The following is a 15,000-nucleotide window of genomic DNA, read 5'->3' on the forward strand; positions in this document are numbered from 1 at the left end:
TATTCCCCAGTACGGAAACGTTTGATTAATTTACTTAAGCAAAACATTTTAAGTAAATCACAATATTTTCTTCGTACATGGATATGCCACAGATATGCAGCTTTCCGACAATAAAATGACTTCCAGCCATTCATTTGGAACGATTATGATAAGGTCTAGTAAGGTGAATGATTATTTACCACTGAATGTCACGATAATGCTTCGAAATGGTTTCAATGCAACATTCTTACCCGTCAGTCTTTCACTTGATTTGGGACATCCGTTTATTCTCTGATGCGGTTGTTGGATATACTATTCATAGTTTGACCGGTAAAAGGGATGAAGGCAATTACGACAATCACTTATTGTATTTAGATGAGAGGCAGACAGGGAAACAGACGGTACAACTGAAGTGTGATTCATATTTTAGAAACCAGTTTCACCGAATACGCTTGGAGATACACATGTGTATGTGCACTATACAAATGCATTCATGTGTAAACTTAAGTGCTTCTCGTCCAGGGAATTATCTAGGAAAAGAGTGAAAAGTGGTTAACCGAAAAGCCTTAAGATGATGTGAAATTCGATTTTTTTTCCTTTCCTTTATTTCACATTTAATCCCGTTGTATTCCTCAAGGACATTCCATTAAAGGTGCGCTTTAATGTTACATCTTTCTTGCGTACTGATGATGATACAAGTGAGAGAAAGCGACATAGTAAAACTGTGACAGCGATAATAATAGTAGCAATGCCAACGCCGCCGTGATTACGTAAGTGAGTGCCATTATGATCTCGGGAGAAAGATACAAAGCACACGCATTGATTTTAATAGCATTGTCAGTATGCACGAATAAATAAGTACATATGGAAATAAATAAGTAGTAGCGACATACAGTATACAGACACTCAGCAATAAGAGTGCATCGCCTCCCACCCGCAGCAACAGAAGTTGTTTGCCAGAGTAAAGAATGACGTCACTGGGCATACGCTACACCAGGATGTACCGCTGAATGCTTTAGATCTTGGCTGAATGTACCAGTCATACGTTACCTCCCGTCATTTAGTAGTTTTGACCGTGTAACGAATGGTGTTTCAGGCGTTAACTGTCAACAGTCTCAGCAATAAAGGATCGACTTATAATGTGCGAATCCCTACATAATAACAATTGTCTCTGTGAAATCGCCTCTTGGTCGATGTCAGGTTTGGCGACCGTGGGAGTGAACTAAAAGAAAATGACCTCTGAGGATCGTGCCATGATCGTACTCGCTTTTTAGGGTCGGCCCAAGGCGTTCTTTCGAGTGGATATTGAAGCTTTATAGGATAACCCTTATGCTCACACTGATTTTACAGTTTCCCTTTTCTTTGTTGGAGCAGCGACGAGTACGATTATCTGGTTCTTACTTTCTTTCCCATGGTTCCCAAACTTCTGACATGTTGCCATTTTCCAGCGTTCCTTTTACTTTACAAGCAAAAAATTTTATAAGCGATTCATTCCGTGAAACTATAGACAGCGCATACGTCAGGTTCAAGCAATTAAAATTTCTAGTTGTATCACAGAAAACGGATATAGATAATTATCAAACTCTTTATTTGCTTTGCTGGTATTATTTGCAACTGAAAACTGTAGAATATAAAAAACAAAAAAAAAAAAACGAAAGAGCAATAAATGGAAAGGATAGGTAAATCAGACATCTGGAATTTCAGCGGTCATTATTTCCGTTCCACGAGGAAAGTATTTCCAGTGGGGCATTGCCTTCGTCCTCCCGTCCTCGCCTCCTCCCTTCCCTTGATTTTGCGGTCAGTGACTTGAACACAACCTGCGCAGGATTACTGGAAAGTGAGAGTTGGTGCTTTTTTTCAAGCTCTTATCCTTATGTGGGCGGGAAGAATTTTATGATCGATATGGGTAAAAATGGAAGAGAGAGAGAGTTCCCAGCGTCTTTGGACAAAGATATCAGAGACAATATATTGCCGAGGTTACTGATATATCCAGGAAAGGATTTGCATTGAAAGACTTCTCTTGTTTTGACGCGCGAGACAATTCATATGGCTGATAGTCTAATGTTATGTCACCTTCCAGATCATCAAGAATCTGATCAAGAGAACACAGAAAGCCGGAACCTGTAATTAATGCAGAATGTCTAATTGCGTTCATATTTTTCATTCTTGTTTTTTTTTGGCCCTCTTTATAGATTTTTTCCCTGAAAATTTTCAAAGAACTTTTAATAAAAAATGTAAACGACTTGCACATCATTTTTTCACAATGAGGTTGAATCGACAAGAAAATATCGCCGTTCTCCGGGCATAAAAGAAATTTTTACAAATAAATTAAACGAAACCCCGTCTATCGAAGAAGGCGATTTTTTCTGAGCCAAGGCAAGATGAATATCGGATGAAAGTTAAAAAGAAGAACAAGCCGCGGATGGACGAACTTTGCCATAGAAACTGGAGAGAAAAGAAGAATGAATTAATTTAAAAGAATTCTGTTATTTATGCAAATCTATCAAAGAAAAAACTTCACACATCTCACCTTCGAATTTCATAGTATGTTTTCAGTACAATTACTTTTCAAAAACCTTCAGTGGTATTCTTTAGACCTTAGATGTAACTTTCAAAAAGAACGAAGACGCTTTATTTTATTGAAGGTCATCTTATTTAATCATTTTGGCTCAATACCACTGTGAGACAATGGCTCCACCCCCGCTAGAAATAAGAAGGAATGAAGAGAAACAGAAATACTAAAATGTAAGGCACATTTGGCGATTAAGTGGAAAACTTGCCGCTATTCGGCTCTATTTTCTCCAGAATGGACAGCACGAAAATTCATTTACAACGTCAGATCCAGTTTACCTTCATTTTTAACTATACTTTGGCCGCTCACCATAAATGTCAGCGTTTTTATCACCTCTAAAACTGTTTTACCGGTAATAGGTAACATTAGACTGAGATAACCTGTAAAATAGAGATGGCAACTTCTTGTAAGAATTTAATCCCTGTTTCTATCAACGTGATATTTTGTCGCGCAGAAGGATTTCAGAGAAAAGGATAACTTCACTTTTCAATGGAACGAGGCGAAATAACAGTCGATAATCTCACAGTTTTGCTTCTGAAGATTTAATGTCGTTTCAAAATCATTTGAAACCGACACTCATTCTCAGAAAACCAAGGGCAGTTATTCTTTTGATTGACAGACTAAGTTTTTAAACATTTCTTTACATCGTAAGATGCCTTAGAACTTAACGAAATATATTTATGGTCTATTTAAGTTATAAAAAAATTTTTTTACCAAGAGCCAGAAGAAAATGCGTGAAAAGCTACACCGTCATTCACAAAATCCACTAATAATGGGCAATGTTATTTATTCCAGGAATCCAAGTTCTTCGAGTTAGATAATGGTGTCATGAGAAGCCACATGACTTCCGCGTTCCGAGGATTATAATGCTATGCTTGTTTTTATTTAATTTTTTTGTTTGTTTGTTTGTTTGTTTTTTCTCTTGACGTTAGGAAATTTATCCTGTGTTCCATCTTCGGGTGAGACAGACTCCGTTCAAGGGAAACTAGTTTTTATAAAGAAGAAAACAGTTGTGGCAGGTAAAAGGGATTCTCGATGTGACCTGCACGCACTCTCAAACTCATTCGTTGGCAGGCTCACGAACTACATTCTGAATCGGCCATACAAATGTACTATATATATATATATATATATATATATATATATATATATATATATATATATATATATATATATATATATATATGTGTGTGTGTATATATATATATATATATATATATATATATATATATATGTGTGTGTGTGTATATATATATATATATATATATATATATATATATATATATATATATATATATATATATATGTGTGTGTGCATATATATATATATATATATATATATATATATATATATATATATATATATATATATATATATATATATATATATATATATATATATATATATATATATATATATATATATATATATATATATATATATATATATATATATATATATATATATATATATATATATATATATATATATATATATATATGTGTGTGTGTGTGTGTGTGTGTGTACAAATATATACCTATGTATCTTTATACTCACACACACACACACACACACACACACACACACACACACACATATACACATATATATATATATATATATATATATATATATATATATATATATATATATATATATATATATATATATATATATGCATAAATGTATGTGTATAAACACATATAATTACTTACTTACTTCTACTTTTAGGCTAAAACACGTCAAGGGATGGATATACGACAGGCTGTATATTTCTGAATCATCCCAGCGGGCGGTAAAAATCTAGACTAGAATACATTATCGTTTGTACGAGACATTGACAGACAGGTTTTCATGAGCCTTGGGTCTTCAGGTTCCGATGGATAAAAAGAGGAAAACCTCACACTTTTATGAGGAAGCGAAGTTGATGTCCCTGTTTGCCTAAGTTGGGTGGCGATGGCGTCCTTAGCGGCGTTTCTCTCAAGGAAAATATTCCGCATCTTTTTTAAACAGCCAACAGACAACAAGGAATTTTTTCATTGTGAAAATTACACGATTCCTTTCGATCTGTTGAATTAGATTATAATAATACTTCGTTGTTTAATAACCGTGTACGATAAAAATGCTGTACCTTGTGGTTAGACGAAAAATGCCGGCTGGTCAAACAGATGTGTGTTATATTATATCAATATATATATATATATATATATATATATATATATATATATATATATATATATATATATATATATATATATATATATATAAATGTTTGTGTGTGTGCGTTTGTGAAAGTGATTTTGCCATTTATCTGATTATCATGTGATGAAAATTTGGCAGAGGCCAATTTCTGGATAAGAGCGTGAAAAGATGATAAAATCTAATGGCCCCGTGTTGACAACTACCACACAATACACAGTGAATGCGAATCTTAACACAGCGTGGCATTTATTATGACCAGCGTCGTAGGAGGCATCAAGAATCTTCTTGGGATAGTGGGCCACGCTTCACACAATACATGCGCACATGTTTGTATGAATTGAGTCGTGCAGCTTAGAGCTTACGCTTCTATACGCTTGCACTTCTATACACCTACCCTTCAATACACTTCTGTGTGTTTCACTGAAAATTAACGGAGCCACATCTGGCGAAGTCAGAACCTAATTTCGTTGGGCCACTAGGAATTTGCTGCTCTTGATCGACACCACGTCACAGACATTTTCTTTTTCTCGGTCCATTAGAAGTCGAGTCTTATTGTCGTCCTTTTTTATTCATAGTAATATATCACCTATCTTGGGAATTACTTCTGAAATTTCTTCAGAGAAATCGTAGGCGTTCTGTTTCAGTGCTGCGAGTGTACAAGCCAGCGAAGTCTCTCTGAATCTATGATGATTGCCCTTGCCCTAACTGGAGCACTATTCCGTATCTAAAGTTGTTTTCAACCTTCAATGTATCCCTATAAAAATAAGCAGATATCTTTCCATCTATTCAGCGCTTTGCATATCATATCAAAATCTGTGTTACCTTATGGATTCAGATTTCTCAAGATTTTTGCCTCTTAATATTACTTGGTGTCTTCCTTTCCTCAGCCGTAGTAGCACAATTAGTAAATAACATTAAATTACACAACCATGTTTTTAGCCACTCATCTCGACACATTTAAGCTTTAAGTGTTCCTAGATATATCCATGTACTACTTACGATAGAAGGCCTACTCCCGCTGCTCGTCTTACGGCATCGAATAAGAGAAAATTATTGGTGTTAAGCCCAAGCTCCCTTTTCAGACCTGGCAAGTTACATGCTATGTTTTCAGACCTGGAGATTCCTAAGCTACCCTTTTAGACCTGGAAAATCTCTGGAAATGTCTTGCTTTCGTTCTTGAGTCTTTTGTCAGACCTGTAAATTGGCAAGCTTCCCATTCATTAATTAAAAACTGGAGAATCCCATCCTGTATGTCAGACGTTGAAATTCACCGCTCCATTTTCACCCCTGTGGAGTCACATGGTCCCTGTTCAGACTTGGCGAGAAGTAAGCTGCCTTTACGGAACTTGCGAGTCCTAAGCTCCCTTTCAAACTTAGAGTCCCAAGCTCCCTCGCCAGGTACTGAGAATCTCAAACCCGGCGAGTCATAAGCTCCCGTATCAGACTTGGAGATTCTCAGGCTCTCTTCTCAGACCAGGAGAATCACAATCTCTTTTTGCAGGACTGGAAAGCCTCTGGAAATGTCTTGCTTTCGTTCCTGCGTCTAATTTCACTTTCTGTGGAAAGGATGTCTCGTCTGTCATTGCTTTCCTTCGACCTGTTAACGCTAAATGTATCACCTAGGTCCTTCCATATATTTCTCCTGTCAATATATACATTTTGTATATTTACAATATAACATATATATATATATACACATGTGTATGATGTATGTATGTATGCACGTATTTGTGCGCGGGTGCGTGTGTAATATGTGTGGCAAAAGATCTAACGGATCCAATTAAAAAGTCCAACGTATCATTTAAAATTATATTTAATTTGGATATCTGGTTGTTCCAATTTTAGCCTCAGTTGAAGCTAGGTCACGCAAATATAAGTGCAATTTTTCCCAACTTAAACAATGAAAAACAGATGATTCAATCGAATGAAGGTTTGATATGAAACATTTACAGTACAAGTAGACATCCAAATAGAGGATTAAGAGCTCTTCTGAGGCCGTCTATCTCAAACCACGTTGGTGCCGCTCACTAAATGGGAGCAAAAACTCGCCCCTGTCCGACTGCTTTCTCACACTGCGATCTGATTTCGAAAAAAAAGGACAGATAGCCGGACGGTTAACTTAAGACAAAGAGAGAGAGCGAGAGAGATTGTTTACTTCTTATGATACTAATGATCCCCTTTGATCTTACCCCGTAATTCCCTGCACATAATTGTCCATTTTCCTTTTCCTGCGGATGCACATCAGGTTTGGAGCCGTATTCAAAGACCATACGTTTCTGGCACACATAAAAACTGTAAGACTGTTCCACTCTGTTACTAGTCTCCCTTTTATTTATTACAGAAAAGATAATCTTTATCTGCAATGAGGAATCCTTTTTTTTTCTTTTAATTAGATCAAATGTGTTTCCGTGTAATTACCACATCAGTTATCCCTCTCTCTCTCTCTCTCTCTCTCTCTCTCTCTCTCTCTGTGTTCATGTTTATCTGACAGAATTAGATTTTAATGCTTTAATATCCTTATGATATTTTATTCAGCTAGTTGAAATACACTTCATAATGAAAATTTCCAACATTAGGAAAATAAATTGTGGCAATTCTTTAATGAATGATGTTAAATACAAATGTTTGAATAAATAATTTTTTCAAGTATTTCTAGTACAACTGAAAATAAACTATCATTTTAACTTGAAATATAACGAGAAAAAATTATAAAGGAAAACCATTTTAAGGAACGGTAATATATTATTTGCTCTCTCTCTCTCTCTCTCTCTCTCTCTCTCTCTCTCTCTCTCTATATCTCTCTCTCTATATCTATATATATATATATATATATATATATATATATATATATATATATATATATATATATATATATATATATATATATATATATATATATATATATATATATATATATATATATATATATATATATACTATATATATATATATATATATATGTATATGTATATATATATATATATATATATATATATATATATATATATATATATATATATATATATATATATGTATACATGTATGTATATATATATGCAGGAAAATTAAAAAAAATTTCTGAGCGGCGAGGAAATAAAATTCCTTTGAGTGTCATTCTGTGCTTAATGCATTATTTACAACAACAATACGGATCTGAAACTGTGATCGTATATGAGCGTCGTAAATGATTCAAGTTATTGGAATAGTTGAGAAAAAAAAAGTATTCTTTCCGAACTCTTAACAGGCTGGAGGTAATTTCGAAGTAAGGAAACAAACTCGTGAGTGATAATTCTTATATCTTCTTAATACAAGCGCCTTTTGACGTTAATGTAGGTGGCTAATTGAATGTATTAAGTTGCGTGAAAATGAAATGCACAAAAACAGTAAGTTGTCGTTAAATGCACCATATAATGCATGCTGTCATATCGCTAGCTTGAAAAAACGATCCAATATTTAACAAACGTACAAAAAAATGCCGAAGTATGGAACCAGAGGCATCACATGACTATTTCTAAAAACCTCCTCACGTCGTACCTTGAACTGCTTTGCTTGACTTGAAAATGATTCTTTCTCCCTTTTCTCTCTCTCTCGGAAAAAGGGAATGAACCCTACCTTCGTTGTACCTTTGCGTTTCATATGTTCGCTACCTTTCACAATTCCCCGTTTTTTTGTTTAACTTTTATTAGTGTTATATTACCAGAGAAATCCCAGTGGTATATCTATAACGCAACAAAAATCGGAATTCAGAGCAGGGCTCAGAGCTTCCTTAGAAGCCATAACACATGAGAATACGTTTTCAGTCAGGGCAGGAGGAGCAAAATCGCCACCACGATCGTTAATATTGGCAACAGTTCTAGTGAAGCTCAGAGCAGCAACACCATTATCGTTACCATCATCAAGTATTTACGATCATACAAGAGGCTCTTATTCACTAAGTTCCTCGCTGATATGCTTCTGACTCTGTCGTATAAAATGTTGATTCCCTTATCAAAATCTTAAGCCCAGCCTGGAACGCTAGGTGGTACCTATGGGATGTCTGACAAAAAAAAAAAAAAATCTTTTTTTCTACAGTATCCATTCTGTGCCCAGTAAGTCGACATAACCTTTCCTCGGCTTTTAGATATGGTTATCAGAGTAATAAAGGAAAGATTTACGAGCCTAAGATCTTTTTTCTTGGCTATGATTTCCTTTATCTCGTTGTATTTGTAGTTGTTGCTAATTGCGTTATTATTATTATTATTATTATTATTATTATTATTATTATTATTATTATTATTATTATTATTATTATTATTATTATTAAGTATTCGTAATACTGTTAAATGAGACAGATACTGCTAAATTAAACATCAGTAAGGATTTGGCATTGCTCCGCAAGCAGAATATGTCGATAGGTAATCGTTGATTGGCAATTTCATATGAGTGACATCATATATTTAACATCCTAAAGTGGATTTTGTAAAATGGGTGGCTGTCAAAGCGTTTAGCTTTAAATAGTATTGATAAAGTATTTGGTTTTACACAAACAGATTTTGCTCAATAGCAACTTCTTTTGTAAGTGTAAGCACAAGTTTAATCTACTTTTGAAAAATAATAGGCCAATGTTGCAACATTTTAGAAGTATTTCGTACCCTACTTGTACTTACACATACAAGCACAGAGTTAAATGAAATGGTGAACACTGGTGAGCCATTAGTTTAAAACTTGATTATGGAAATTAGCTCAAAATTACTATCTAAAAAACTGCAGTCCTAGTCATGCCTTGCATATATGGGATAATGACTCCCATGTTATATATGTATGTATTTATGTATGTATGTATGTATGTATATATATATATATATATATATATATATATATATATATATATATATATATATATATATATATATATATATAGATATATATATGTATGTATGTATATATATATATATATATATATATATATATATATATATATATATATATATATATATATATATATATATATATATATATATATATATATATCAGTTGGCCAACTCAGCGCTGCCCAGGAAAACTGAATGACAACCGACGATAAACTCTCTCTCTCTCTCTCTCTCTCTCTCTCTCTCTCTCTCTCTCTCTCTCCTCCTAAACACCCCTTCTACTCTATCTCTCACTTCCTCTCCACCCCTCCACCCCCTCTCTCCTCTCTCTCTCTCCTTCCTCTCACCCTCTCTCTCTCTCTCTCTCTCTCTCTCTCTCTCTCTCTCTCTCTCTCTCTCTCTCTCTCTCTCGTTAAGATTGCTTCAGTTGCATTTCCCAGCATTTTTGGCATTTTATATTTCACCTCTTATCCCCCATTCCTGTCGGGGCTGAACTTGGACTTAAAGGGCATCGGGAGTGTAACTATTCATCTCAGCAACCTCAAAAACTATAGATTAGACACAAATATCTGTCATTTTCGGTCATTTTTACATGTCACCCCCTTCCCACCCCACCCCTTTTGGTACCAGATAGTAAGTTAAATGTATAATAAATTTGGTTGAAATTGCTCAATGCATTTTAGAGTTACACACACACTCACACACACACATACATCCATTTTTATATATATATAGATGAACTTGTACTGAACTACTTTTTGTTTTACGACAGGTGATTTTCATGCTCCTTGTGGCATCGGTGAGGGCGGATGCTGATGCAGAACCTGTCGCAGCCGCCGATGCAGACGCTGAGCCTTTCTTGCCTTACGTGTATCCGCAGTTCAACTTTGGAAACACTTGGGCTGCCGTGCACTTTGCCCAACCACATGAGATTCTGGACGCCAAAGTAGCTAAGCCAGAAGAAGACGCAACTCACCGCCCGAGTTTTGGTTTTACTCCTGGCGTGGTGGCCCACAATCCATTGCTGGCCATCAGGGATGTCCAGGCGCCGACTGCTTCCATTCTGCAGCTAAGGAAACCAGGGGAAAGCCACGATGTCCAAGTCCTCCGTCACCCAGCCTTGGTGTTTGGACCGCCTCTCCTGTTCCAGACGTCGCATATCAGAGTGCCAGACCATGATAAGAAAGAACCCACCCCTGTGCCGGTGGCAGTCGCCCCTTCAAGCTTACCCTTCGCCAGCCAGCACACTGCTCAAGTCAGACCCATTGTGCCAATCCAGTCCTTCACGACCTTCATTGGAAATATCCCCCTTCATGTTCCTCTCACAGCCCCATCTTTCGCTATCCAGCACTCGGCTCAAGTTCCAATCATCCCAAGCGCCATTTTGCAGAAAGCTAATGAAGATGATGATGATGATGATGATGACGACGATGATAATGAGTTGAATATTGTTTACGTTCGCCATTTCCCCACTCAGCTGGCCAATCTGCCTAATTTACGGGTTGCCGGAAACGAGCAAGTCATTCCAGCGGGAATCGTTCAGTCCACACAGCCAATCATCAAGCCAGTGGCATTCAAGAATTCCAAAGCTCACCCTGATCTTCTAGGGAAGGTTCATAATACCAGAAGTGCTGGGGTGATTGCTGCTTGAAATAAAGCATATATTTAAATATTTTTCCATAAGTAGCTCATCAATCTCTTTTCGGCGCTGATAATTCTATCAGTTGTCAAAAAAAGTTTTGAGTAGTAAATAGCTACCATGTTTACTAAATAACGCCAAACGAAACAGCTTTTATCAAAACTAAAATTCCTTCAGTCATTTAGTCATAAACGTATAACATGTTCACAGTTACCAATTATGGGGTAAGAATATCTTTTAAGGATTCCAAACAACAGTGGGTTTATTTCATTCATGTGGAATGATGATATGTGTGTTCGAAGTGAAATTATAGGATACATTAAAAAAAAAAAAAAAAAAAGGCGAGACGATAAAGAAATAAGATGAACATCAGAATTATGTGCTTATATCATAAAGATACAAAAATTACAAACAATTTTCATAATAAGATTTTTTTTCGTGAAGTGGTAAGCAAATATGTAATTCCGCCGTCCATTCGTCATGGCTGGTTTTTCGGAACCAACCAGTTCCTTGATAGTTACCAGATCCGCTTTATAATCTGGGGTGGAAAATTATGAGAAAGGTCGTTATTTTCCTCCTCCAGATCGTCTTTGATAAGTATCATTTCTAAATGGGAAGAATATACCAACGGTATAAAGGTCAAAAGGTTTAAGTATATTGTCATTTACGTAATGCAAGAGACAACCTTTCCATTTCTTTTCATTAACTTTGGCCGATGTCTTCGCAAGACAAAAAAATCAAAACCACTATTCGCAATTGTCCTTTGTATGATTAGAATTTGCACCGTTTACCTTTCTCACTTCGTGAACTAATTTTCAGTCCTTTTTAGGTGTTTGCTTAACTGGGGTTAGCTTTACTAAGGGATATTTGGAGTTCTAATCATACTATAGACAGAAATCTTGCAAAAGGTGAATCTGCCTCTTATTTTCAAAATGCCATCTTGCAATATCACCAGAACGACAATTGCTTGAATTTTAATTGAGAAATCTCACAATTACTGAAGAGATCTTATGAATGCGGCCGGTTTTGATTGTAAGTCATAGAATTCAATAATAATGATAAATTTCTACCTCACATCGGTATCCGTCCCAGGACTCCCGAGTGAAAGGCAAGGCTGCTACCAACTGCCCTGCAACAACAGTGGCCTCGTACGCACTCGAGTCCTGAGTTCGTTCCGATGTGAAGCAAAAATTTATCTCTGTTGTGTGCCGATTTCCAGCAAAAATAATAATGAAAACTTGTTAAGGACTGCATTAAAAACAACAAGACAAGCTCCAAGAGTCACGCTTCCCCATTGCATTGAGCATTTATGAAGAGGATGAGCGAAGCTTCGTAAACTAATCTAAATTCCATAAAAAAAATCAGTTTTTCTGCCGTTTCTAAAAGCGAAGAGTCAGTCACAGTAATAATTGTTAATGGAGTTGAACTGTCAGTAAGAAATTATTAGATTATTATTCATGAATTAAATTATTAACCATTTCGTTTTGCCAGAAATGTTTCTTCCTATTCTGCAATGATATAAAACCCTGGTTCATTTTACATTTAAAGATTTACAATATGATACTCAGCTCTCTCTCTCTCTCTCTCTCTCTCTCTCTCTCTCTCTCTCTCTCTCTCTCTCTCTCCTTCATATTTAGTAGCTTTGCAAATCCGCTTTGTCTCTGAAATCATGTCCTTCATCTGTCGTTCCATTTATTACAAAATGCACAGAAATGGATTTTGGTAAAGCGATTAAAAATTACTGCTGGTTCACCTAAACTTAAAAACTTAAAACTGTTTCAATTTTTCACTCACAAAGCAATGGAAACTGCATATCTTATCCAGAAAGCAGTTATCGTATTTTGATAAAATATTTTTCAATTCCTTACCTAATGTGCATATTGTAAGACAAAGTGTCAAGTGTGTATGTGTTAATTTTCTCGTAGCCAATAATTGCGTTGGTAAAGGGTTTGTTCGTTAGACCGATGGGTTGCTGAAAAATGAATTGCCCAGTAAAGAGAATTGGCTTTTATGTCGCAAATAGGCCATTGGCAACTAGGTCTACCACGAACAGATCCAAATGTAGTATAAAACTTGGTATTTACGCCTCATAAAAGACCTAAGATGGTGAATGTTTCCCAGTTACAAACGCCCGGCCTGGAGAACCTAACGTGAAATCAACCACCTAAAGAAAAACCCCAACTCTTATAGTTACCGAAACAAAATGTCAATACTCTTACACTGTCTTGCGTTTAATTGCAATGACGTCTATATTAGGAATTAGTTTTTAATTGTTTAGAGTACTGGATGAGCAACGACTGATATAATCTTGAAATGTAATTGTTGAGCTCATTGGATATTTTCAAGAAATATGATTATTCTTCTGGACGGACGTTTGAAATTCGACCCATCCAGGTGCGCATTGAGATTGCGTAACTATCGGTTTCAGTAACCTGCTGCAGTTAATGTGTCTAGGGTGCCATTCTGTACAAATAAGGACAATTGGACAATAAAAAATTATAAAACTCTACAAAATGTGTTTTTGCACCTTTATTCCCTTAGGATTTCCACTTTCATTACCCATATAATTGCTGCTGACACAGTTTATTCTTCCTCGACTTATTCTACAAGGAACCCACGCTAGGTTTATTCACATGAAAGCTCTCCCACTAAGTTTCCGTATGTGACGAGCTCGGAAAAAAATTATATTTGTTAGAAGTTCTGGAACTACATTCTAAATCTTTGGAAATGCTGCTGAACACTTTCAACTGAGCTCATCTTCTGCAAAAAAAAAAAAAGTAAATAAAATTTTTAAAAACTGACAATAAATACATCCATGAAGGAGGTAAACTTTACTAAGGCTTGATCGATAGAAAAATGGATAAACATTATTAGCTGTCCTAATAATGAATCGCTTTTAAGACCAAAAGATATGTGGCTTATACTGTATAAACTGCGAAATACACAACTGAAAATCTTACCCTTCCTAAAAAGATCAAGCCATATTTGGTTGGCTTTTTGAACGAATATATCATATTATGCATGAACATTTAGAATATGCTCTTGATTTTGGCCACTAAGAGAGTGGATGAAAAATGTAATATATATATTCAGTTTACCGCATTCAATTGTGGTTCGGTAAACGATCTTCAGAATTCTCTAAATCGATATGGTCTTTATTCGCAAAAAAAATCCTTAAAAAAAAATAGAAAATTAAAGTATCAATGAACTAGTCTCGTGCCCTTTTGATAAATTCCAAAATACTCTTCAGAGTCCACAAAAAAGTCTGCTCTTATGTCCTTTCTCTTTTTTGAATTCTCCCATTGGAAAACCTAGCTCCGATTAACTCGAAGAATAGCTGGGAGAGCAGAAATGCTCCAGGAAATGAATGTTTAAATGATGGGGTTTAGTTCGTCTTGAATTAAGAGGTTGTACGTATATGAGATGCCTAACTGAAGATAGTGCATATCAATGGGTTTCTCTCTATTCCTTTTCAGTTCTGCCAATCAATTGCACTATAGTGTTGACGTCTATATCTTCAAGATGCACAATAACTAATATACAGGGTGTTTCGAAATTAGAGCGCCCTCCTCTACAGCATAAACTAAAATTGATATGGGCAAAAACAAAAGTAATTCAGAACAGGTATTTATTTAAGTTTCTCTCTGAGTATTTAATATTTTGTGTGGCCTCCATCTGCCTGTACCACAGCCTGCATTCTTGAGGGGTATGATTTTAGCAAATCGCAAAAAAGCTGAGACACAGACTTCATTTCCCT

At 35.6% G+C, this 15,000-nt stretch overlaps 1 protein-coding gene across 1 annotated transcript in view; it reads left to right on the top strand.

Moving 5' to 3' along the window:
* LOC136850256 (uncharacterized) overlaps nt 1-13,757 on the top strand; it is a 15,363-nt gene extending 1,606 nt beyond the window's left edge. The window contains exon 2 of the mRNA XM_067123928.1: nt 10,377-13,757. Within this exon, the coding sequence (XP_066980029.1) occupies nt 10,377-11,255 (879 nt within the window). The 3' untranslated portion in view covers nt 11,256-13,757. The remainder of the gene's footprint in view (nt 1-10,376) is intronic.
* The last annotated feature ends 1,243 nt before the right edge of the window (nt 13,758-15,000 follow it).

This window comes from Macrobrachium rosenbergii, chromosome 21, assembly GCF_040412425.1.
Source record: "Macrobrachium rosenbergii isolate ZJJX-2024 chromosome 21, ASM4041242v1, whole genome shotgun sequence".
NCBI classification, from domain to species: Eukaryota; Metazoa; Arthropoda; class Malacostraca; order Decapoda; family Palaemonidae; genus Macrobrachium; species Macrobrachium rosenbergii.